General features: G+C 43.8%; 1 protein-coding gene across 1 annotated transcript in view; it reads left to right on the top strand.

Moving 5' to 3' along the window:
* Positions 1-12,314, top strand: part of LOC139391949 (brevican core protein-like) — a 41,819-nt gene extending 29,505 nt beyond the window's left edge. The window contains exons 8-14 of the mRNA XM_071139559.1: positions 24-1,004; positions 5,341-5,448; positions 6,624-6,782; positions 7,351-7,433; positions 7,572-7,716; positions 8,030-8,212; positions 9,274-12,314. Of these exons, the coding sequence (XP_070995660.1) occupies positions 24-1,004; positions 5,341-5,448; positions 6,624-6,782; positions 7,351-7,433; positions 7,572-7,716; positions 8,030-8,212; positions 9,274-9,353 (1,739 nt within the window). The 3' untranslated portion in view covers positions 9,354-12,314. The remainder of the gene's footprint in view (positions 1-23; positions 1,005-5,340; positions 5,449-6,623; positions 6,783-7,350; positions 7,434-7,571; positions 7,717-8,029; positions 8,213-9,273) is intronic.
* The last annotated feature ends 15,453 nt before the right edge of the window (positions 12,315-27,767 follow it).

Raw genomic sequence — 27,767 nt, 5'->3', positions numbered from 1 at the left:
TGTATATCGTACCTTCTTTACAGAGATTGACCTAGGTGTCCAACAGGGAATGCACACAGACAGATCCCCCACCTCAGAACCCTCTGACTTCACCACTCACATGTCTGCTTCCCCTGGAGCCACCAGCATCTCCAATGAGCAGCAGACAGGAGTTCCACATTCAAGCAGCATCTCATCTGGACTGGATCATTCTGAGGAGCTGGGACTGGATGTGTACTCCACAGTATTCCGTCCACCAGTAACCTCCCAGGGAACTTCCTCCGCTAGACCAGAAGGCAGCACCAGTCTAGATTTCGAGGGTATCGTCAATCCAGAGAGATTGGAACCTTCAGGAGCAGTGGAGCTGGCACCAGGGGAGTCTGAAGAGGAGCACCTGGGGTCTGGAGTGGAAATAGCTACGACTGAGTCTCCAGACCTGTCCACCACCTCCCAGCTGCCTGTCGAGTTTACCACAATGGGCTATCAAACAACGGCCATGTCCAGAATAGAGGTGGATCCCACAACCACGGACCCTGAAGAAGACGGAAGTGGACATGAGCCAGGCACTGATGAACCATCCCTCGGAGAAAAAGTTACAGTCTTCCCCCTTGAGTCGCAAACAACCAGTTGGGATCTGCACCGTACCACCTCTGCACCCCAAGAGTCTCAGGACGACCTTGAATACAGCGGGGAACCCGCTTCCTCCTCTTCCCAGACAGAGTTTCCAGACTCCTCAGCAGAACCTGAACTGTTTGGGTCAGACTCCTTGTCCACCTCAAGTACAGATCCCACCGCTGCCACTATGTCCACATCCACCGTGTACACATCCACAGAGTGGGCTACACAGACCTGGAGCCCCGTCACCTCCACTACACAAAGTCCCCCAGAGCCAGAGAGGGTGACGGCTCTTAAACGCCCTGTGAATCATGGCCAGATGGATCTGGAATTTGGCCTCACCCAGCCGCCAACCCTGCTCATCTTGCCCAATGAGAGAGCTGCTGTAGGCAGTTCCAGGAAGATTTCAGGTAACACTCGAGCCACCCTAACCAGCCTAACCACCCTCCTCTTGCTGCTCGACACGGCGATGCACTAAACCCCGGCCTCTCCCACCCCAAGCTGCCTTGCTCCATTTTCTGTAAACTGCCACCCTCCCAATGGCTCCCCCCTCTTCGTCTGTCTCACTGTTTGTCTCAGCAGCCCACTCACCCTCCTCCCCCTCCCTCCCCCTAAAGAGCACCCTGCTCCTTGTGATGCCCAAGAATTGAGCATTGAGAGAGATATGGGACAACCCCCTTTTGACATTTGTCAAACAAACAAGTCTTGCGGTGCATGATGTTTTTTTTCACTCAAAGATTGACTTCTGTGAAGTACTGTATTGCCTGGACACACCATTTCTGTGAAAGAGAATTGCTATGCTTGATTGTCTCCCTCTACTCTTCCTGCAAGAGTGAAGTCCAACTTGCACCATGACCGTCCTGAATGTTTTTCAATTCAAACAGTCAATTTCCTCTTACCGGGGGGCCATATTAGTTTCAGCACAATTCCAAGTGGGGGAAAAAAAACAGTGTTATTCAACCGGACAAACATTTGTCCTTGCATTGTAACTCCACTAACTCTGAATGTAACAGCACTGACTCCCAAATGCAACACCGCTGACATTTTATTGGTCACGAACACAGATATTATTGATTTAATAGAGGGACAGTATCCCAATTACAAAACATCAGCAACTTTTTAAACTAACTCAGCAGCTATTGAGTTAGTTTATAGTGGAGAATGTATGGCAAAGAATGTGCCTTTCATAACCATAATAAGGGAATATCTGGTTTTCAAGTCTTGTAGATATGTAAATGACATCTATCAGAATATTTGTAATGTTATTTGAGGTGAAAATGTCTGTACTGCCATCAATCTCCCATTGTAACAGGACGTACCATTTGAAAAATGACCTCCCAGATGGCGGTCTGATCATAGTTTCTCCCAAATCTTTTAAACATTTGTAATGAGTTGCTAAATGCGAAATGGAAACTATTGAGGCTGGTTTATTGTTTGACGTGAAAGTGTAGTCAGTGTGGCATGATTAGTGCCATGTCATCTAAAATGGGTCTTTTTTTAAAAATGATGTACAGTGTGTGCAAATGTAGTAAAGTTAGGGAGGTAAGGCAATAAATAGGCCATAGTGGCGAAATAATTACAATTTAGCATTAACACTGGAGTGATAGATGTGCAGATGATGATGCGCAAGTAGAGATAATGGGGTGCAAAAGAGCAAAAAAATAAATAACAATATGAGGATGAGGTAGTTGGGTGTGCTATTTACAGATGGGTTGTGTACAGGTACAGTGATTGATCGGTAAGCTGCTCTGGCAGCTTCTCTAACCACTGACACAGCATCTGATATTTTTTTAATCTATCAAGTCAAATCAAATCAAATTTATTTTATAGCCCTTCGTACATCAGCTGATATCTCAAAGTGCTGTACAGAAACCCAGCCTAAAACCCCAAACAGCAAGCAATGCAGGTGTAGAAGCACGGTGGCTAGGAAAAACTCCCTAGAAAGGCCAAAACCTAGGAAGAAACCTAGAGAGGAACCAGGCTATGTGGGGTGGCCAGTCCTCTTCTGGCTGTGCCGGGTGGAGATTATAACAGAACATGGCCAAGATGTTCAAATGTTCATAAATGACCAGCATGGTCCAATAATAATAAGGCAGAACAGTTGAAACTGGAGCAGCAGCACGGCCAAGTGGACTGGGGACAGCAAGGAGTCATCATGTCAGGTAGTCCTGAGGCATGGTCCTAGGGCTCAGGTCCTCCGAGAGAGAGAAAGAAAGACAGAAAGAGAGAATTAGAGAGAGCACACTTAAATTCACACAGGACACCGAATAGGACAGGAGAAGTACTCCAGATATAACAAACTGACCCTAGCCCCCGACACAAACTACTGCACCATAAATACTGGAGGCTGAGATAGGAGGGGTCAGGAGACACCGTGGCCCCATCCGAGGACACCCCCGGACAGGGCCAAACAGGAAGGATATAACCCCACCCACTTTGCCAAAGCACAGCCCCCACACCACTAGAGGGATATCTTCAACCACCAACTTACCATCCTGAGACAAGGCCGAGTATAACCCATAGTAGTGACTCAACCCACTCAGGTGACGCAGAGGGGTATGAAAGAGCCCCAGTAAGCCAGTGACTCAGCCCCTGTAATAGGGTTAGAGGCAGAGAATCCCAGTGGAAAGAGGGGAACCGGCCAGGCAGAGACAGCAAGGGCGGTTCGTTGCTCCAGAGCCTTTCCGTTCACCTTCCCACTCCTGGGCCAGACTACACTCAATCATATGACCCACTGAAGAGATGAGTCTTCAGTAAAGACTTAAAGGTTGAGACCGAGTTTGCGTCTCTTACATGGGTAGGCAGACCGTTCCATTAAAATGGAGCTCTATAGGAGAAAGCCCTGCCTCCAGCTGTTTGCTTAGAAATTCTAGGGACAATTAGGAGACCTGCGTCTTGTGACCGTAGCGTACGTGTAGGTATGTACGGCAGGACCAAATCAGAGAGATAGGTAGGAGCAAGCCCATGTAATGCTTTGTAGGTTAGCAGTAAAACCTTGAAATCAGCCCTTGCCTTGACAGGAAGCCAGTGTAGGGAGGCTAGCACTGGAGTAATATGATCAAAGTTTTTGGTTCTAGCAGCCGTATTTAGCACTAACTAAAGTTTATTTAGTGCTTTATCCGGGTAGCCGGAAAGTAGAGCCATCTAATGGCTAAAATACTGGGTTGGGTAATCTGTTCCTACATCTGTACATCTGTAGTTAAGGACAACTTCTACATCAAATTTTCTCGACACTGAGTTAATGCCAGATTCAGGCTTTGTGAGTGTTGTTATCAACTCAATATGTGAACTTTGGTGCCATCTACTGGCTAATTGGGAGGTAACTTGTGGAATAGACCACATCAAATCAAACCAAATTGTATTTGTCACATGCGCCAAATACAAAAATGTAGACCTTACTGTGAAAGGCTTACTTACAAGCCCTTAACCAACAATGCAGTTCAGGAAATAGAGTTAAGAAAACATATTTACTAAATTAACTAAAGTAAAAAATAATTGAATCAAAAGTAACAAAAGAAAATTACATAACAATAACGAGGCTATATACAGGGGGTAATGGTACCGAGTCAATGTACAGGTTAGTCGAGGTAATTTGTACATGTAGGTAGGGGTAAAATGACACCAGCTGGAATGCGGTTTTAACCAATCAGCATTCCGGATTAGAACCACCTTGTTGTATAATGTCCGATTTGCGTGTCCTCTAGTCTGACACACGAGGCAATGTGATGCTTTCAGTTAGATTCTTTTTGGTGTTATTTTGGTGATTTCACTCATTTCCACACCAAATCGTCTAATGTCTAAGTCTCACTCGCTCACTTCTGGTTCCAGCCCAGGTTACATTTACAGTAGATTGCAGAAATACCACTAAGGTATGAGGCATCCATAATGTGTCATAGTTCGTTTTTACAATTGTCAGCACTCTTAACACTGTACTTTGGTAATGTGTTCTCAAACCAAAATATAACATCTACACAGAGATACCTGCAAAAGTATGACCAATGCAAAACAGCATGAGAGGTTAATTGTAGGTAATCAATTGCAGATAAAGACAGTAATACTAATTCCCTTGCACTCTATCACATCACCTTCATCATCACAACACTGAAATCATCATCGTAATTGTCAACGTGATAGAAATGCCTTAGTCATCCTTGCCAGAGAGGGCATAATTATCCTGAGGGTTAATAAGTACTTGCCCTGGTGAATAGCCAGGGAGTCAGTCAAGGTAATGGTGATATATTCAGCAGATATGACAAGGACTATGTTTTTATTTATTTTTATTTATTTAACCTTTATTTAACTAGGCAAGTCAGTAAAGAATAAATTCTTATTTACAATGAATGCCTACCGGGGAACAGTGGGTTAACTGCCTTGTTCAGTGGCAGAGTTACAGATTTTATCTTGCCAGCTCGGGGCCCAACGCTCTAACCACTAGGCTACCTAGTGAACATCATTCTGGCAGGAGACGAGGCACCTGATTGGGCAGCCTTACAGACCTTCACCAACTTTTATTTTTCTTTACGTCATCTCTGAAACTCTTTGTCTTCAACTCTTTTATCATCATACTCACATTCTTTGCTGCAGCTGCCCTCCCTGCTTTCTACACACTAGGCTGTAATTGTATGATATTATCATTGTATTGTTATTTTTACTACAGTACAACTTTATTATTTACCAGTATTACTACAGAAGTAGGCTGCATATGATTATCAGAGCTGGCAGGACTGGCCTCTTGCTGTGTTTCAGATGCCTGTCTGGAGGACCCCTGTGCCAACGGCGGCACCTGCGTCGAGATGGGCGGGAGCACCAAATGCCTCTGTTTGCCCAGCTATGGAGGTGACCTCTGTCAGATGGGTGAGCTCCTCATTCAGCTGTTACAGTACCTCTGTAATTGTAAGAGTGCTATTAAACATTGTTCTACTGCACCAGGTGGCAGAATACTGGGCGACAGGTAGTCTAGCGGGTAAAGCTCAGGGATTTGCAGGTTCAAATAGTTGAAAAATATGCCAATGTGCCCTTGAGCAAGGCACTTAACTCTAATTGCTCCTGTAAGTCACTCTGGATAAGAGCGTCTGCTAAATGACTCAAATATAATGTAACGCACCACCACATTCAGTAATAATAATTGTGGGTTTGTATGTAATGGAGCAGATTGTCAGGCTCCGATGAGTGGATCCACATTCCAGTTATTTTCGTAATAAGGAAGTAATTGGATATATACGGCCAAAACATTAACAAAGTAACAGGTCCTTCATTGTTTTGTTTTTAGAAGGTAGGACATTTGTACTAGTCTAGTAGTACTAGTCTATTAATAACTAGTAGTACTATTAACTCAATCAATCAAAATATACATATTACACACTGTGGCTTTAAGAGCCCATTAATAACAAAGACCCACCTTGTTTTGAAGAGGACAATCCAAGAATGGCTGTTCCATCCCTGAGCCCAACTCAAGAAAGAACAAAGCCTTGTTTTTGGAACAATTGTCCCCTTCAGTTCAATCGGGCGAAGCTTTTTCTTTGAGACCTGCTTGCTATGCCACCATGTTCCTGTCACATAGATTTAGGGATGTGAAAATAGAGATGGAAAGAAGGTGAGATGAGAAGTGTTCTTTAGATGGATGAACCTCATGGATCCATCTGCTCAGGGAATCAGGGAAACTGTCTCCCTGGGTTAGAATCATCTAGTTTCAGAGTAAGGCCAGGATTCAATCAAAGGCCATTTTCCTGACATTGGCGGCGATCACATTCACGTCAACACTGGGCATGTTGGCTCAAGCTTAAACAATTTCCTTCAAAGGTCAAGTGTATTGAACTTGTCGATAATGCATCTTTGATTGAATCCCGGCCAAGGTCTTAAGGTAGTTTCATGCGGATCCCCTCATTGTTTTTCATCAACACCACCCCTTCGCTCTCTTTCTTGTTCAATGGTCAGAAAATCTAAACGGATCTTACCTTTCCCTCTTAATCATTCAAATAAAAATAATGACATCTAGTAAATCTCTCCCTTCCTCCGGTTCTGTCTCTTAGATCTGGAGCAGTGTGGGGGGGGCTGGCAGAAGTTCCACGGGAACTGCTACAAGCACTTCAACCAGCGGCTGAGCTGGGAGGTGGCGGAGCAGCACTGTCGCATGGTGGGGGGCCACCTGGTGTCAATCATGACCCCTGAGGAGCAGGACTTCATTAACAGTACGGTGGGAGTGGTGACAGCGAGCCACCGAACTTCATGCTCCACCTTTTCTCTTTCATTGATAGGCAACTCCCTTTGTTAGCATAGCGTACCATTTTACAGCACATTAATACATTGGAAATGCAGCAGCAAGCTCTCAAGGGTTTGTGTGTGCTATTTATTAGCGTAGGAAGGCCCATGACCCTGCTGTGCGGAAGTGCTACATGCAAATGCTAATCTGGTCCATTAAAGAGGTAGTTCATCAAAATGACTAAATAAATTAGACGCACGCTTACTTTTAACCAGAGTGACAGACTGTGTTCTAAGTCACTGTCACCAACTGCTGACATTAGCATTCATTGCCAAAAAAACAATGGGAGTGATGGGGGCAGCTTTAGCAGGTTCTAAATTACATGGTCACATGACTTCCGAGTAACTTCATGCCCAGTCAATTGGAAACACAAACCCTGGCAGAGGTGTTGATATTCGCAGCGGAAGCACAAAGACAAAGGCCTACTGTATAATTTCTTCGAGACGTGACAAGCCTACTGCTTGAAAAGCAAATAAAATGGCTTATTCTATCCGCAGATAACTATAAGGAGTATCAGTGGACTGGACTGAACGACAAGACCATCGAGGGGGATTTCCGCTGGTCCGATGGTAACCCATTGGTGAGTCCAGACAGATTGGGTTAACATAGAAAAAGTACTGTGTCGAAACATGTCCACAGGATGGCATGCAGGTACAAAGACACAGGAACACAAGACATAAACAACTACAGCTCTGTGTCTCTTACCTTGTCTTCACAGCTCTATGAGAACTGGTACAGGGGCCAGCCTGACAGTTACTTCCTGTCTGGAGAGGACTGTGTGGTGATGGTGTGGCATGATGCCGGGCGCTGGAGTGATGTGCCCTGCAACTACCACCTGGCCTACACCTGCAAGAAAGGCACCTGTGAGTAATGGACAGGAAGTTACGACAAGCAAGCACCTATCTACCAGTGCCTTTACATACCTGTAACTACCTCTGTGCAATAGATTATATTGCTACAGTATACAGGCAATAGGTCACAGAGGTAGTTAACTTAGAGGTATGTAGAAGTAGCAGTAGATGTTTAATGTACACATTCAATACAGTCCCAAACTAGTGTAATGCTCAAAACGTAACTGAATGTGTACATTAGGACAAATAATCGTTCAACTTTTCATTCATATGTTTTTGACTTAGAGGACATTATCACCTACAGTCTTTGTAACTCCTCCCACAGCTTCATGTGGCCCTCCCCCCAAAGTCCGGAACGCATCTGCGTTTGGCAGAATCCGCCAGAGGTACGAGACAGACGCCATTGTGCGCTACTACTGTGCCCAGGGCTTCCAGCAGAGACAAAACCCTCTGGTCAAGTGCCTGCCAGGTGGCAAGTGGGAGGAGCCCCAGATCCTCTGCATTCCTGGTATGAACAGTTCTCTGATCAGCCCACCTATCTCTAATCCATGACCATGTTCCATTGCACTTCTGATATTGCTAAATATGACTCAAGAACAGTTATTGGGATACAGTTCATCTCTCATGACAGACTGTCAGCAAGAATCTGCCTCACTAAAGAAATACTGAAGAATTGTGATTTAGTACATCAGTCTCAGTGATTCTTTTAAAGAACTAAGGAGATGCTTAAGAGCAGAGACAGGTTTTTTTAAACTGGAAAGTTAGTTGTTGTTCTGTAGTGGGGAGTTGCTGAAACTGCTTTAGCTCTGGAGGAAAACATCTATCTTTGGGTTCAAGGCTGGGATTCTATCAATCGCATTGTCGACAAGCGCACTGCACTTCACTTTTAAAGGTAGTTTACACTTGAGCCAAAATCCGCAGCGTTTACTGCAAATTTAATCTACACGACCGTCAGGGAATTGCCTGTAGAAGGCACAATGTCAGCTGTCGACAGTGCTGTGCTCTTGTTGAAATGTGCCTTTCAAGTCAAGGCAATTTTTATTTTATTTATTTCACCTTTATTTAACCAGGTAGGCAAGTTGAGAACAAGTTCTCATTTACAATTGCGACCTGGTAAGATAAAGCAAAGCAGTTCGACACATACAACGACACAGAGTTACACATGGAGTAAAACAAACATACAGTCAATAATACAGTATAAACAAGTCTATATACGATGTGAGCAAATGAGGTGAGATAAGGGAGGTAAAGGCAAAAAGGCCATGGTGGCAAAGTAAATACAATATAGCAAGTAAAACACTGGAATGGTAGATTTGCAATGGAAGAATGTGCAAAGTAGAAATAAAAATAATGGGTCAAGTCAAGGCAGTGGCAATGCCATAACAGCAGGGAAAGCCAACCAAGAAAACTAGTGTCTAAATCGGACAATGTTCTCACTCTGCACATTATGTGGGGGGGGGGGGGGGGGACAAGATAAATGTATGAAAGGGGTGTACATATGACACTGCCTTTTTATCCAACAGATTTGTCAGAAGTCTTTATTTTCAACTTGTTGGGGTTTTCTTTCAGGGGCAGGAAACACAGCACAGGTAGCAGGAGTAACATCACCAACAACAGGAAACCAGGAGCTGACTGGAGAGGAATCATAAACAAAGAAAACGCCTCAATATTGGGACATGAAGTGGAACTTTTCAATTCCATACCATGTCCCATTACACTTCAAGAGTTTTCTTTCTTCATTGACCAGAGATCTGAAATGGCTGAACATGTGAAGGCAATATTGTGATCTTGAAAGGAGACAAGGAAAGAGTATTGGGACACAGGGTCAGTTTGGCTTTACATTCCTACTCCTCATCGAAGCACATCGATCTGAATCTGTAGTTGGGATAGCCTGGGCTTTAGGGTCTCTTGCAGCCCTACATAGGATGCCATGAATTGCAATGGTGTGCTAGAATGCGGAACACGGAACATTTTCTGTGAAAAAGCCTTGGGCTTTCCGAAAATCCTGTCACTGACGCGTGTCTATTATCAGTAACTCCTTGTCCATCCATCCGGATTGTACACTATATATATAAAAGTATATGGACGCTGTTTCAAATTAGTGCATTTGGCGTTTTCAGCCACACCCATTGCTGACAGGTGTATAAAATCGAGCACACCGCCATGCAATCTCCATAGACAAACATTGGCAGTATAATGGCCTTATTGAAGAGCTCAGTGACTTCCAACATGGCACCGTCATAGGATACCACCTTTCCAACAAGTCAGTTCGGCAAATTTCTGCCCTGCTAGAGCTGCCCCGGTCAACTGTTAGTGCTATTATTGTGAAGTGGAAACGTCTAGGACCAAAAACAGATCAGCCACAAAGTGGTAGGCCACACAAGCTCGCAGAACGGGACAGCCAAGTGCTGAAGCTCCAACTGTGTTAGACAGTGGTAGGATACACGGTAGCTCGTCTTGAGAAAATTTGGTTCAGACGGTTTCTTTAACGATATCCACACATTGTACAATCCAGAAGGACGGACAAGGAGTAATGGGTTATAAATATGCCTTAGGTAGCAGAATTTTTGGAAACCTGGATGCCAAAGGATTTTTCACCAAATATGTCCCGGGCTCCAAATTATAGCGATCTAGGATGCCATTTCATTCAATGTGCGATGTCAACTGTAGGCCCAGGACTCTTGTTGGTTTTAAACAGCCGTCATCACGCTAACGGTGTCAATCATTGTTTATTGACTATTATTGGCAAATCAGCTTTATAAATCCACCCATCATATTTTAAACGACAGCTGGCCTGTTTGCAATTCCATTCATATTCCATCAGCTAGGGATTACCTGGGGTCTGTTCAGGAGGGGGAATGTTACAGAACGTTCAGATAGAAATGTATTGTGTAGAACAGATATGATTGTCCAGCCTGGCCTCAGAGCCATATTAAACATACTTGATGTATTTCTGAGCACCTCCAAGACGTATGATACCTACTAATGGTCTAGTTACTTGAGACAGAAACTCCAAGTAGGGAGGTTGGTCAGGGAGGATGGGTGGGTGTAATCTGCGACAATCTAGCAATCCAAGGTTTTGCATGTGTCATCTGTAGCATTTTAGCTAACCCTTATTCTAAACTTTACCCAATTCACCTAACCTGCTATGTAAATTCACCTAACCTTTGTCGTTTTAGTTCTCCTAACCTTTGTCGTTTTAGTTCTCCTAACCTTTGTCGTTTTAGTTCTCCTAACCTTTGCCGTTAGTTCCCCTAACCGCCCATGTAAATTCTCCCTGTAATTCTCCTTTGTTGTTACAGAGCAACAAGGAACCTGGTCTCAGATAAAGACCTGCAATACTATACGTCCTCCAAGACGTATGATAAGTTACGTCACCCAATTCGTATGTTTTGTATGACCGTGTAACACCTATGACACTGTACGTCCTCTAATTTGAATGATATTGTACTACTGCTATTCCATTTAGAATCTAATGCAACGTATCATACTAAATTGAGTCTTAGACTGTCACAGATGTATGTACAGAATAATATGAATTGCCCTGAGACCACATTGGATTGCCTGTAGACTTGGGGATGAATGTAGTTCTATTAATAATATTTCTACCTGCAATGTTTTTGAACCTTTTTGTCTCACCGAGTACACTCCAGGACAGGTGAGTCATTATTGGGATGTTTGGTTGAGTGTCAGGGAAGACACACAACTGACTCTGTGGTCCATATCCAAACCTGTCCCACGTCACAACTTCTAGGTCCTTTGAGTCCCCTTCATAGAACTAAAAAGGACTGTATAGGTGTACACAATATTGTGGGAACTCCGCCAAGCCTACCAGAGGGCTAGGTGAGGCTATTACCACATTGCTGATACCAATCCAAATATTTCAGATCCACAAGGTGACTTGACAAAGTCTTTAGAAATGAAGCAATGGTTGGTTTGGAAATGGAGCATCGAAATCCCTGTCCTCCTAGGAACCCATATCAACTCTTCAACTCAGCATTATTTCCATCTCAACTTTCTCACAACCATAGATAGGCCTTCTTAGACGTTTATCATCAACAGACTTTATATGAAATATGGTGCTCACACCCTTGCCTGATGCATTTTGACCTCCTTTTAAATCGCAAAGAATCAAAATGGCACGTTTGTGCAGTAGGATGTCAGAAAACAAACTGAAAACAAAACAAACGACTCCAAACACAGCATGTTTATAAAGCCAATTCCATTATCAAACTAAAATGTACATTTCACACAGTAGTTTATTTATTCACTCTTAACTATTTTGGGGTGAAAAAAGGCTAGAGTGGGTAGCCTGCAATTGTTTTTACAAGGGTGACAATGCCTTTACTGTACGTATCAATGATATTGGTTAGATTTTGTTTCAAAAATATTGTTGAATTACTGTCCACTCTTCCCTGTGATAGATGCCCTACATTTTACTGATACAGTCCTATGAAAAGCTTTATGTTGTAATAAAGTTTTGTAGAATAAAGCAAGGACTTATTCAGTATTAACCACAAAGCCATTTTCAGACATTTTTGTTTGTTCTTTATTTTCCGATTTTATAAGTATCTTTTCCAGTAACACTCTTCCTTTATAAACAAAATAAAATAACAGAGCGTTTCTGTGACTGTTTGTGTGCCTGTTTAGTTGACGTGGAGCATCAACTGTTGAGAGGTAGTCAGAGGTTCAGATGCATAAACATTGTGGAATTTATTTAACAGTCCAGGTGATGATGAAGACTATATCCAGAGGTTGTATTTACACTGAACAAAAATACAAACGCAACATGTAAAGTGTTGGTTCCATGAAACGAGCTGAAATACAAGATCCCAGAAATGTCCCATACGCACAAAAAGCTTCTCTCTCATTCTGTCAATTTTGTCCACAAGATAATCCATCCACCTGACAGGTGTGGCATATCAAGAAGCTTATTAAACCGCATGATCATTACACAGGTGCACCTTGTGCAGGGGACAATTAAAGGCCACTCCAAAATGTGCAGTTTTGTCACACAACACAATGCCACAGATGTCTCAAGTTGAGGGATTGTGCAATTGGCATGCTGAATACAAGAATGTACACCAGAGCTGTTGCCAGAGAATTGAATGGTCTCACAACCGCAGACCACGTGTATGAGCGGTTTGCTGATGTCAATGTTGTGAACAGAGTGCCCCATGGTGGCGATGGGGTTATGGTATGGGCAGGCATAAGCTATGGACAATGAACACAATTGCACTTTATTGATGGCAATTTAAATGCACAGAGATACTGTGACGAGATCCTGAGACTTTATTTGTGCCATTTATCCGCCACTGTCACCTCATGTTTCAGCATGATATTGCACGGTCCCATGTCGCAAGGATCTGTACACAATTCCTGGCAGCTGAAAATGTACCAGTTCTTCCATGGCCTCCAGACTCACCAAACATGTCACCCATTGAGCATAATTGAGATGCTCTGGATCGACGTGTACAACATCGTGTTCCAGTTCCCACCAATATCCAGCAACTTTGCACAGCCACTGAAGAGGAGTGGGACAACATTCTACAGGCCACAATCAACAGCCTGATCAACTCTATGCGAAGGAGATGTGTCGTGCTGCATGAGGCAAGTGGTCACACTAGATACTGACTGGTTTTCTGATCCACACCCCTACCTTTTTTGTAAAGGCATCTGTGACCAACAGATGCATATCCGTATTCCCAGTCATGTGAAATCCATAGATTAGGGCCTAATGAATTAATTTCAATGGATTGATTTCCTTATATGAACTGTAAATCCAGGGGCCAGGGGAAAAGGTTATTCACCAGTTTGTAATGTCAACCTTCCAGGCTCCTCCAACAAACACATTAACAGGATACAAAGTGTGAGGAGGAGCCCTCACCACATTCCTATTTTACAGACAATCAGGGGGAAAATAATTTATTCACCAGTTTGTTCTGGTAAGGTTCCAGGTTCTCCCAATTTCTCTTCCAAATCTCTTTCAGGTTTCCCCTTTAACACGAAGAAACAAACAAAGGCCATCTGAGAGGCTTCTGGCCTCCCTCTCCTGGACTGACCATCATACTGATTGCCCACACCTGAGTCATTATCAAGGCTACCTGGCAGAGCACATCCCCTAAACCTTTGCTTCTGCCCCCTGGGGATGGAGTGTGGAAGTGTATCATGGAGAAAGTTTGCTAACGGGAGAGGTACTTGACACAGCCTGCAGAGTTTTTTGTACATTTCATGGACAACAAAAAAAAACAGAAGGAAAAATAAAGGCAGATGATTATGGTTCATGATTAACAACTCATGGTGTGATGTAGGACTGTACAAACCCATGAAGACTTTCCTGCTCCCAGCCAATAATTAAGTTCCCGGGTTGCCACCGACAAAAACGAGTATACATACAGTCACTGGGTTCATCAGGAAATGCATGGAGGATGTTGTCCCAACATTGACTATCCGTACATATCCCAACCAGAAACCATGGGTAAATAGTGACATCCGCGCAAAACTGAGAGAACGGACCAACACATTCAACTCCAATCGGATTGCTGAGGATATGGATGAATACAAAAAAAAACAGCCACGACCTCTTGATCTTCAAGCTTGTGAATACTCGCAAAGCAGCTGGCCCAGACGGCCTCCCAAGGAATGTCCTCAGAGGACTGGTGTTCACAGACATATTCATCCTCTCCCTGTCCCAGTCTATGGTCCCCACATTCTTCAATATGTCCAAAATTGTCCCTGTAACCAAGAAAACTAAGGTAACCTGCATAAATGACTATTGCCCTGTAGAATTCACTTCTGACATCATGAAGTGCCCCGAGAGGCTGGTCAAGGACCACATCCAGCTCCACCTTACCTGACACCTTGGACCTACTCCAATTTCAACACCATAGTGCCTTCCAAGCTCGACACTAAGCTCAAGGCCCTGGGTATGAGCAACTCACTCTGCAACTGGATCATGGACTTCCTGACAGGCAGACCCCAGGTGGTGAGGTAGGCAACACCTCTGCCACACTGATCCTCAACACTGGGGGACTCCAGGGGTGTGTTCTCAGCCCCCTCCTGTACTCCCACGACTCCAACACAATCATTAATTTTGCAGATGACGACGGTGGTGGGCCTGATCGTCGACGAGACAGCCTACTGGGAGGAGGTTAGAGCCATGGCACAGTGGTGGAGAGCACGCCCCTGTTCTCATCTACAGGGCTGCAGTGGAGAGGGTCAACAGCTTCAAGTTCCTTGGCGTGCACATCACAGAGAACCTGACATGGTCCAATCATACCACCACTGTGATAAAGGCACAGCAATGCCTCTTCAACCTCAGGCGCCTTTAGAAATTCGTAATGGGCCCTCCCATTCTAAATAAGTTCTTCAGCTGCACAATTGAGAGCATTTGGACTGGCTCCATCACCACATGGTACGGCAACTGCACAGCCCTCAACTAGAAGAACCTACAGAGGGTGGTGCGAACAGCCCAATGCATCACTGTGGGCAATCTCCATGCCTTCAAGGACATCTAAACCAGGCGGTGTCTGAGGAAGGCACGAAAGATTGCCAAGGACCAGTAACCCGAGCAACAAACTGTTCACTCTGTTACCATCTGGCAAGTGGTATCGGAGTATTGGGTCTCGGACCAACAGGCTCAAAAAGCTGAAAAGCTAAACCTAGCCATCTCCCAGCACAGACCTGCACCTTAGAGACTATTTGCATTTTAGAATTGATTTGCACTGACTACCCACACATCCATGCCTTACACAAACACACCCACACACACACACAAAACACTGCGGTTCTATTATTGATTGATTCCCCTACCCACTTTATATTTGTAAATATAGTCCATTATTACTATGCATACTACATTACTTATTTCTACTATTTGTTACTTTTTACTTGACTCAACTCTTCATTGTTGTTGATTAGTGTACTTCATTGTTAAGGGAGGTGGCACATAAGCATTTCACCGCACCTTTAATATCGGCTATAAACTAATACTTTTGATTTGATTTAAACAGTTAGCACTAGGCTAGCTAGTGGCTAACACAAATGCATGTGCCAGAGTCCTCCACACTGGGAAATCCAATCCTACAAACACCAACAAAAGCTACCAAAACCATAGCCAAAAACAGTCAACACAAAATGTTCCGGCCCATGAGCAAAACACCTCACCAGCCCTAGTAGTTAGCGACTACCAGCTGTAAACTACTGACTAAACACATGGCCGTCACCCCAAACATCTGTTGACCAAAACAATGAGCTATATTGCTAGCCAGAAAACTGAAACTCACAGTAACACTGCTGCAACCCTGTCCTACCGTGCTAGCTTGACACACCTGCTACAAACTCAAATGCACAACCACAAAACCAAGCCATATCGGTTCAAAACCAACCAGACTAGAACCAGAAATGCCAACATTTATCCCGGACGAGCCCCCATATCTTCTGAAACCAATAACTAGCCTGCTGATATTGACACGCTTGCTAAGTTGAGGTCTTTGGCCTAGTTAACTGGTCTGTAACCTGATTTAAGATGTGCATCTATGTGAGAAATCAGCGTATGAGAACTGTTGTATGTACATGTGACCAAGAGACAGCAAATTTAGAGAATTAAGGCCCAGTGCCATTTTGACCTCTTCGTTTCAGCTTGTCCAAGCAGATTATTCATATGTTCATGGTGACAAAATAAATATGTAAAAAAAAAAATACAAGGCATGCCCAACTGAATAGGTTAACTTAGAAACAATGGCCAGCTGAGAGGGTTCTGGCCATCATACGGATTGCCCACACCTGAATAATTACCAAGGCTTCCTGGCAGGAGCACATCCCCTAAACTGGTTGCTGCTGCCCCCTGGGGATGGAATGTGGAAGTGTATCTTGGTAGTGCGTTGCCTAACTGTGTGCTAACACTATGTGTGTGAGAGACTGTGCCTTGTTACAATTGTTTTTACCAGATGCAGTGAATGCTATCAAACGCAGTGTAAAATACTGTTAATATCTTAGTTTAGTTTAAAAACACTACAAACATCCTGTCAGTGTTCACTTAAACCAATAATAATAAATACTCAGGGAGAAAAAGGTGTAGATTAATGTGCAGAGCGCAGCAGGTGTTTATTTCACCTTCGCAGAAGGCAGGAATCGTGGTCGCAGGCAATGGTCATACACAGGTAGGAAAACAGGCAGGTGAATCAAAACTAGGACTGACGGCTGTAACTGGTTCTAGCAAATAACCTAGGAATAGGCTTTGTAGAGTCAAAACAAACAATACCTCACAAAAGCACAAACAGAATGAACTGAACTAAACAAGGAGCTGATGAGACCAGGTGAGTAACTAACACAGGTGAAATCAATGAACAAAAATGAAAGACAGGGTTACATTCAAGAACACAAAGAAACAGGGCTACGTTCATGAACACAACGAAACAGAACACATGGTTGACTAAGAAAAAAAAATACGGAACCTTACAGGAACAAGTGTATACCACTCTAAAAAACATTTGATGTATTTGATAATGTTGCAGTTATAATCCACATTTACTTGAGGCTTCAAGTTGCAATAAATTAGGTTTATCGAACTTGGTCAGCATTAAATCATACCATTAAACAGCCATATAAAAATGACTGGTGGCCGATCTCAGCTCTTCAGTATGTCTACCATGCTGAACACATAGTGAAGCCTTCAGGGAGCTATAATTAGAATCAAAATTGGCAGGAAAGGTTCCCTGGGTGAGAATATCAAAGTGACAGTTGAGTCAAAACACACATTTGTTCAGTTAAAACATATGCTCGCAAATTGTTGTTTTTAACCTATTTCTAGTTTATGTTGCAGGTTTTGTGAAAGACATGGTACAGCCATGTTCTTGGACACATCATAGAACTATGGTTCCCGTGATCCTGAGGCCCAAAATGGAAGGTCCAACTCCAGGCACACGGTCGTATGCAGTATTTACATAAAGTGTAGTTTTCGTGGTTACAGGTTCAACAGTATTCAACAGGAAAAGGAGGAGGGAAAAGAAGCAAGTCATATAGCATTGATAACTTGAACTCCTCAAATGGAGAAGAGATGGTGAGCGAGGACATTTTGAGCGAGTTTGTATCCCATGTTATAGCTGCTAACCAGGCAACTGCGTGACAGAGAAACTAGGACTGCATAACTAAATAGGCCAATGTGGACAATGTGTACCTTCAGTGTCCAAAAGAGGCAAAAGCTGCTTCAAAGGTCATAACTAGAGCATTAGTCAACATTTAGGGATTTTCAATTTCCAAACTGTGCAATATTGAAAGTGTAATCCAGCTAACAAAAAGTGTTCCCCCAACTTTAGTTTCCTTAAGAGTCTCATTAGCTCATTAACTGTGTTTTCATACGAATGTTCCTGTAATGTGCAAGGAATGTTTCCAATGCACCATTTCCTTAATAACAAATGGAACTTACCCAAAACGTGGTTACCATGTTCTCAGAACTTAATATATTCATGTTCTAGACACATTTCATGGGAACATTGAAAACACATTAGTGTCCAGTTTTCTGTGGGTTAGGAGAATATTCTGTCAACGTTCCCGCAAACATACACAGAACATGGTTGGCATGTTTTAGAACATAAGATATTAATGTTCTAGACACGTTTCATGGGAACAGTGCAATGTCTGCCTCAGCATACAAGACTTTCTGTACTACTCTGATCCTGGCAACCTCGACCTGCCTTTCTCTCACCGGAAACTTGTGATCTCCAGCGCCATGGGTAGCCCTACAGTTAACACACACGGCTTTTTCCACCGATACTACACATTAATTTGTCTCATGCCCTCCTGCACACTTCTCACTTCTAGGAATCTCAGGTGACACACTGCTGCAACATGACCAAAAGCTTGGCACCTAAAATACTGTAATTGGTTCGGGAACAAAAGCCTCACGGGATAACTGACACATAACTTGACTTTGTCGGGTAAAGACTCTGCATGAAAACTCAGCAGGACAGACAGAGTCTTTCTGGTTTCACCACGCTCTCCACCAGGTCTGATTCGCACCAAACAGCGGGCGTCAAAAACACTGTGAATCTTCAATTTCAGTTGGTCCTCCTCAACACTTAATGCTACTCCGGTTATCACTAATTTCCCTACTCCGGAGAGCAAAGCAAGTCACAGGTCTTGTGACCTCTGGATGGAAGACACAAAAAAATCATCACAAATACACTTACTTTCCCCATCAACAGTCCACAACCTCTTCTCCACCCATCCTGACACGACATATGATCAGCCAGAAGGCAAGGGTCCATTTTCATAACTCCGACTGTACCAGAATCATCCTTGTCATCATCAGAACGAGGCCCAAACTCGGCGGTCTTCACCACACCTGCCACCGCAGGTAATTCATCCTCACTTTCGCCAGGCTAGATTTCTGAGCTACCAGAGTACGTTTTTTAAATTTTTGTACACGCCGCCAATCTTCTTCACCACACCGCTCCTTACCTTCTTCCTTGTTCTCCATTTCCACATCTTCACTCTCTTTCTGCTCCTTCATCCACTGTAACAGCAAACTGTTCAAATGGTTCTGGTATCTTGAAGTTAAAAAAAACGTTTTTATCTGTTGTTATTTAGTACTGTCTTTTTGCTAGCTAGAGCCATCTACTTTAAGTGCTGCCTGTCTCCCAGTAGCCTACTTGGTGTGTGAACTGCTGACTGCTCATCATTTGCAGATAGTTGTTTACACATCAAACAGGATCAAGGGGCAGGGCAATTTGTGACTTGTTTTAGTAATCAGTGGCTGTATTGGAAAGGGAGTGGTTTAGTCTCTTTTCTGAGTCTATATAACCAGCTTCTCAGGCTCCATCTCGTTGTACTTCATTCTATAGCTAGAAGACTCCAGATATATCCAGAAGTGATATGTCATTTTTTTTAAACAGATGTTCTAATTTTGCTATTTTGTAGGTTTGTCAACTATGTGTGTGTGTTCCATACTTGTTCGCACCTCTCCCTGTAGGCTTTACAATCTCTCCCCACCCCTTGGCTGCAACCCTTCTAATTTAGTGTACCATACTTGCACAAGCAATGTGGAATTTCGGGTCTCAGTCTATACTGCCCTTCAGTCCCTTGACTGTTTGGCCCTGAAGGAGACATGGATCACTCCAGAGAACACTGCTACTCCAGCTGCTCCTTCTTCATCTGACTATGTTTTCTCTCATAGTCCGAGAGCATCTGGTCGTCGCGGTGTTGGCCCAGGTTTACACATTTCTCCTAAGGGGAGATTTTCTATTTTCTCCCTCTCACCTGTCCATCTCCTCATTTGAATTCCATGCTGTCCCTGTCACTTGTCCACTCAAGCTTAACATTGTTGTCATCTATTGCCCACCAGGTGACCAGGTGCCCTTGGAGACTTCCTCAATGAGCTTGACACATTGATAAGCTAATTTCCTGACGCTGGCTCACTGCTCTTCGTAATCTTCCCTCTCTCTCTCCCACTACTCTCTCCTCTTCTATCCTATCATCCCTTCTGCTAAATCCTTCTCTCTCCTGTCTCGTGCTTCTGCCTCTTCGACACTACTCTCCTCCTTTTCCGTATCCTATGACTCGCACTGTCCCCTTTCCTCCCGGCCGGGTCGGCCCTCCCATCCTGCTCCGTGGCTGATTGACTCATTGCAAGCTTACGGAACAGGGCTGCGGGCAGCTGAGTGAAAATGGAGGAAAACTAAACTTCCGGAGGACCTATTATCCTTTCACTCCCTCTCTACCTTCTCTATCTCTATATCTGCTGATAAAGCACTTTCTACCACTCTAAATTACAAACTTCTGCCTCTTATCCAGGAAACCATTTTCTACCTTCTCCTCCCTCCTTAATCCTCCACTCCGTCCCTCCTCCCTCTCTGCGGATTACTTTGTCAACCACTTTGAAAAAAAGATTGACGAAATCCATTACTCATTCACTTAGCCTATAGAGTCCACTGGTCTCACTCACACAGAACTACACTATGCCTTGACCTCTTTCTCTCTTCTCTCTCCAGATGACATCCTGCGACTAGTGAGGTCTGGCCACCCGACAACCTACCTGCTCAACCCCATGCCCTCCTGCCGTCTCCAGACCATCTCTGGAGACCTTGTCTCATTCCTTACTTCCCTCATCAACTCATCCCTGACCACTGGCTGCATTCCCTCTGACTTGAAAATGACCCGAGTTGCTCCCCTCCTCAAGAAACCAACACTCGAGTGAACCATCAGATTCTCTTCTCCACCCTCTCAGGACTGGGCGTCTCAGGCTCTGCACACTCTAGGATTGCATCCTACCTGGCAGGCCGCTCCTACCAGGTGCCGTGGAGAGGATCTATGTCTGCAGCACATACTCTCACTACCGGTGTCCCCAGGGCTCGGTTCTAGGCCCTCTCCTCTTCTCTCTATACACCAAGCCACTCGGCTCCGTCATATCCTCACATGGTCTCTCCTATCATTGCTATGCGGATGACAATCAACTACTTTTCTCTTTCCCCCTTCTGACACCAAGATGGCGACGGGCATCTCTGCGTGCCTGGCAGATATGTCAACTTGGATGTCGGCCCACCACCTCAAGCTCAACCTCAACAAGACGCAACTGCTCTTCCCGACGGCGAAGGTCTGCCCACTCAAACACCTCTATCACAACTCCACAGTGTCGCCCTCCCAGAGTGCAAAACACCCTGTCGTTCTCTGCAAACATCAAAGCAGTGACACGCTCCTGCAGGTTCATGCTCTACAACATCTGTAGTGTACAACCCTTCCTTCCATTGAGGGGGTTGAATAGTCGACTCACTTTGAATTTAATTCCGCTACTCTATAGATTGCACACACATTCCGTCTGAATCTGCCATCGCAAAGCTAACTAAAAAGCAGCATTCCTCAAGTGAGGATGGCTTTCACTTCAGCAGTAATATATTCATGAACTTCTTTGAGGAAAAGATCATGATTATTAGAAAGCCAATTACGGACTCCTCTTTAAATCTGCGTATTCCTTCAAAGCTCAGTTGTCCTGAGTCTGCACAACTCTGCCAGGAACTAGGATCAAGAGAGACACTCAAGTGTTTTAGTACTATATCTCTTGACATAATGATGAAAATAATCATGGCCTCTAAACCTTCAAGCTGCACACTGGACCCTATTCCAACTAAACTACTGAAAGAGCTGCTTCCTGTGCTTGGCCCTCCTATGTTGAACATAATAAATGTTTCTCTATCCACCGGATGTGTACCAAACTCACCTAAAGTGAAAGTAATAAAGCCTCTCTTGAAAAAGCCAAACCTTGACCCAGAAAATATAAAAAACTATCGGCCTATATCGAATCTTCCATTCCTCTCAAACATTTTAGAAAAGGCTGTTGCGCAGCAACTCACTGCCTTCCTGAAGGCAAACAATGTATACGAAATGCTTCAGTCTGGTTTTAGACCCCATCATAGCACTGAGACTGCACTTGTGAAGGTGGTAAATGACCCTTTAATGGCATCAGACTGAGGCTCTGCATCTGTTCTCGTGCTCCTAGACCTTAGTGCTGCTTTTGATACCATCGATCATCACATTCTTTTTTGGAGAGATTGGAAACCCAAATTGGTCTACACGGACAAGTTCTGGCCTGGTTTAGATCTTATCTGTCGGAAAGATATCAGTTCGTCTCTGTGAATGGTTTGTCCTCTGACAAATCAACTGTAAATTTCAGTGTTCCTCAAGGTTCCGTTTTAGGACCACTATTGTTTTCACTCTATATTTTACCTCTTTGGGATGTCATTCGAAAACATAATGTTAACTTTCACTGCTATGCGGATGACACACAGGTGTACATTTCAATGAAACATGGTGAAGCCCCAAAATTGCCCTCGCTGGAAGCCTGTGTTTCAGACATAAGGAAGTGGATGGCTATAAAACTTTCTACTTTTAAACTCGGACAAAACAGAGATACTTGTTCTAGGTCCCAAGAAACAAAGAGATCTTCTGTTGAATCTGACAATTAATCTTAATGGTTGTACAGTCATCTCAAATAAAACTGTGAAGGACCTTGGCGTTACTCTGGACCCTGATCTCTCTTTTGACAAACATATCAAGACTGTTTCAAGGACAGCTTTTTTCCATCTACGTAACATTGCAAAAATCAAAAACTTTCTGTCCAAAAATGATGCAGAAACATTCATCCATGCTTTTGTTACTTCTAGATTAGACTACTGCAATGCTCTACTTTCCGGCTACCCAGATAAAGCACTAAATAAACTTCAGTTAGTGCTAAATACGGCTGCTAGAATCCTGACTAGAACCAAACATTTTTTATCATATTACTCCAGTGATAGCCTCCCTACACTGGCTTCCTGTCAAGGCAAGGGCTGATTTCAAGGTTTCACCGCTAACCTACAAAGCATTACATGGGCTTGCTCCTACCTAACTCTCTGATTTGGTCCTGCCGTACATACCTACACGTACGCTACGGTCACAAGACGCAGGCCTCCTAATTGTCCCTAGAATTTCTAAGCAAACAGCTGGAGGCAGGGCTTTCTCCTATAGAGCTCCATTTTTATGGAACGGTCTGCCTACCCATGTGAGAGATGCAGACTCGGTCTCAACCTTTAAGTCTTTACTGAAGACTCATCTCTTCAGTGGGTCATATGATTGAGTGTAGTCTGGCCCAGGAGTGTGAAGGTGAACGGAAAGGCTCTGGAGCAACGAACCGCCCTTGCTGTCTCTGCCTGGCCGGTTCCCCTCTTTCCACTGGGATTCTCTGCCTCTAACCCTATTACAGGGGCTGAGTCACTGGCTTACTGGGGCTCTTTCATGCCGTCCCTAGGAGGGGTGCGTCACTTGAGTGGGTTGAGTCACTGATGTGATCTTCCTGTCTGGGTTGGCGCCCCCCCTTGGGTTGTGCCATGGCGGAGATCTTTGTGGGCTATACTCGGCCTTGTCTCAGGATGGTAAGTTGGTGGTTGAAGATATCCCTCTAGTGGTGTGGGGGCTATGTTTTGGCAAAGTGGGTGGGGTTATATCCTTCCTGTTTGGCCCTGTCCGGGGGTATCATCGGTATCATCATCACAGTGTCTCCTGACCCCTCCTGTCTCAGCCTCCAGTATTTATGCTGCAGTAGTTTATGTGTCGGAGGCTAGGGTCAGTTTGTTATATCTGGAGTACTTCTCCTGTCTTATCCGGTGTCCTGTGTGAATTTAAGTTTGCTCTCTCTAATTCTCTCTTTCTCTCTTTCTTTCTCTCTCTCGGAGGACCTGAGCCCTAGGACCATGCCTCAGGAATACCTGGCATGAGGACTCCTTGCTGTCCCCAGTCCACCTGGTCGTGCTGCTGCTCCAGTTTCAACTGTTCTGCCTGCAGCTATGGAATCCGGACCTGTTCACCGGACGTGCTACCTGTCCCAGACATGCTGTTTTCAACTCTCTAGAGACAGCAGGAGTGGTAGAGATACTCTTAATGATCGGCTATGAAAAGCCAACTGACATTTACTCCTGAGGTGCGGATTTGCTGCACCCTCGACAACTACTGTGATTATTATTATTTGACCATGCTAGTCATTTATGAACATTTGAACATCTTGGCCATGTTCTGTTATAATCTCCACCCGGCACAGCCAGAAGAGGACTGGCCACCCCTCATAGCCTGGTTCCTCTCTAGGTTTCTTCCTAGGTTTTGGCCTTTCTAGGGAGTTTTTCCTTGCCACTGTGCTTCTACACCTGCATTGCTTGCTGTTTGGGGTTTTAGGCTGGGTTTCTGTACAGCACTTTGAGATATCAGCTGATGTACGAAGGGCTATATATATACATTTGATTTGATTTGATCCTAGATCATCTCTAACAAATCAGAGTATCAAAGTTGATAACTCATCATGTAGGCTGGCTCTGGCCCAACCCATCAGTTTCTGATACCAATCAGAACGGTCAGAATGTGTTCACATTATGGAAATCGTAGGGGAGGGAGGTAAATCCAGATTTATCTTGGAGAAGAAACGTTAGTTAGGTCGGAGCGATGTGGATAGGTTGAATAGGCATTTGCTCTCGCCTCCTTCTCTACCACTAGATGGCATCATTGAGACATGTTTATACACTCATAGTTGGGTGTGCTAAGAGAGCCAAAGGAAGACGGGGCAAATGTTCTTAAATAGATTCAACGCTAGTGCATTTATTTTCGATAGCGGTTTGGGGTTTATTAACTGTGGGATCATTTAAGAGGGGAAACAGCCTGTTTTCTTAGGGTATCTGAATTTGAGATATTGAGGGTATAGAGTTTAAATTCCCCTCTTTACATGTGAAAATTGTTGTGCCTATGTTTGTGAAAGTGTGTGTGTCTTGGCCGTGTGTGTGGGAGCTAATCTTTATGAATTCATTATGTAAGCTGTGATATCAGTGCAGCAAGGGATACTGCTGGCGTCCAGATGGTATTTATCTTTGGCTTAATTAACACAGTTTCAGTTATGAAAAGGATCAAACGACTGAAGTCACAGTTGCCATGCCTCTTTTTTGATGCACTGCATTCAGTGGTGTAAGGTACTTAAGTACTACTTAAGTCATTTTTGGGGGGTATCTGTACTTACTTTACTATTTATATTTTTGACAACTTTTCCTTTTACTTCACGACATTCCTAAATAAAATAATGTACTTTCTACTGTTTACATTTCCCCTGACACCCAAAAGTACTCGTTATATTTTGAATGCTTAGCAGGACAGGAAAATGGTCCAATTCACAGACTTATCCAGAGAACATCCCATGTCATCCCTTCTGCCTCGGATCTGGCACACTCACTAGACACATGTGCTTTGTTAGTAAATGATGTCTGAGTGTTGGAGTGGGCCCCTGGCTATCCGTAAATTTAAAAAAAACATGAAAGTTGTGCAGTCTTGTTTGCTAAATTATTTTACTTTTGATACTGAAGTATATTTTTGCAATTACATGTACTTGTTATACTTAAGTATATTTAAAGTCAAATACTTTTAGACTTTTACTAAAGTAATATTTAACTGGGTGACTTTCACTTTTACTTAAGTCGTTTTCTACTGAGGTATCTTTGATTTTACTCAAGTATGAAAATTGGGTACTTTTTCCCAACACAGACTGCGTTAAGCTGGGCCTGGGGGGTAGCTAGAGTGGTGTTTGTGTGTGATGGCGGAACAGAGTGGGCATAATAAGCAGAATCCCGCTTTAGGCCCCGCCTCCACGTGAACCAGGGTGCCAGGGCTTTCCCATGAGCCAAGCCAGGTGTTCTTTGCATTAATGAATGGACAGTAATTAAGAAACCGTTTAATTATGGTGTAAAGCTCTAATTATAAAATGCAAGAAAGTGCTGCTAATTGTGATTATGATAATAATCCCGCTCCGAGCAGAATCTTAAGCAAATTTCTCAGATCCTGACCAAGGTTGGCCCCAGCTAATCTTTTCACTGTCAGCAACATGAAAAACAGTGTTATCAGAATTTGAACAGTGTGTGTGCGTGTGCGCGTGCGCATGCGTGGAGTGCGTGTGTTTGTGTGTATATGCACTTGTGCAGTGACAGCAATGAGGTGAACCCTGAATGCAATTTTTCTGACGGTTGTTTGGAGAAAGTTTCAGGGTCTCCACCATATAAGTAAACCACACAGCCCCAAATGGGGTTGCATTGTGGGCCTTGATCCCAAGGTCATAGGGTCTATAAGAGGTGAAGAGAGGCCAGTGCTTATGAACACTTTATGGAGTTCCTCCTTCTTTTCAAAGGACGTGTGGCTCTTTAAGCAAAGGGAAGCTAGCGGTAATTGAAAACTGGTCAAAATTTTGCTCTCTGCCCCCGTCCCAAGTGCAAAGTGCTTTTCACTCTGTGATGATCAGCCACCCCCAACCCCCATGGGTAGATGGAAAGAAAGTTTATTCGAAAAATATTTGATTTTGCAGTATATTTCATTCCTTTTCCCTTGTAGCCTACTTCAACAAGTGTAATAAAAAAAAAGGTTCCTATTTAATAATTCAGTACTTGTCATTTCCATTGAAAAACATACCATCTACTGTGACCTCCTAAATGATTTGCACCCTAGGTAAATATGAACAAAAAAGGCTGAGAGAAAATCTCATTGTTGTTTATCAGCTTGATTCTACACTCAAAATATCATATTAATCTAACTTTTAATCGAGTTAAAATAGGGTTTGTTGTGTGTCGTCATCAATAAATAATTTTATTCAAAAACATGCATGTAACAATTATTGACACCCCTGCATTTAGTACTTGTCCCTTTGCCCTCTCTTTGCCCTCCTTTTGCCAAGATAACAGCTCTGAGTCGTCCCCTAGAATGTTTGATGAGGTGGGAGAACACACCCTCCCTTTGCCAAGATAATAGCTCTGAGTCGTCTCCTAGAATGTTTGATGGGGTGGATTGGAATGGATTTAAGACCATTCCTCCATACATAAACTCTCCAGATCAGTCCTTAGTCCTCAGTTGTGGACTCTCCTCTTCAGCTCAGCCCACAGGTTTTCAATAGGGTTTAGGTCATGGGACTAGGATGGCCATTGCAAAAGCTTGATTCTCTGGTGAGTGAAGGATTTTCATCTGGATTTGGAGGTTTGCTTTGGATCGTTGTCCTGCTGGAAGATCAAACGACGACCCAGTTTGAGCCTCCTGGCAGAGGCAGACAGGGTTTGGCCTAAAAACTTCTGGTACTTGATGGAGTCCATGATGCCAAGGTTCCCAAGGCCCTTAGAAGTGAAACTGCTCCACAACATCCCAGATCCACCACCATGCTTCACAGTGGGGATTAGGTTATTTTCTGCATGACTTGTTGCCAAAAAGCTATTTTGGTCTCATCAGACCATAGAACCTGGTTCCAATCAAAGTTCCAATGACATTTGATCAAACTCCAGGCGCTTATGTTTGTGGTTTGGTGACAGAGGCTTTCTTCTGGCAACCTATCCAAATAACTTGTTGGCGTGGAGGTGGCGTCTAATTGTAGTTTTTTGAGACTTGGTGACCCCGAGATGTAACCAACTTCTGCAATTCTCCAACTGTGATCCTTGGAGATTTTTTTTTTGCCACTTGAACCATCCTTCTCACTGTGCGTTGGGGCAAAGTACACTTGCTTCCTTTTCCAGGCAGCTTCATCAAAGCTCCAG

This window comes from Oncorhynchus clarkii, chromosome 32 (assembly GCF_045791955.1).
Source record: "Oncorhynchus clarkii lewisi isolate Uvic-CL-2024 chromosome 32, UVic_Ocla_1.0, whole genome shotgun sequence".
Taxonomy (NCBI): Eukaryota; Metazoa; Chordata; class Actinopteri; order Salmoniformes; family Salmonidae; genus Oncorhynchus; species Oncorhynchus clarkii.
The sequence above is the reverse complement of the archived record's forward strand: the minus strand, read 5'-3'. Positions and strand labels throughout refer to the sequence as shown.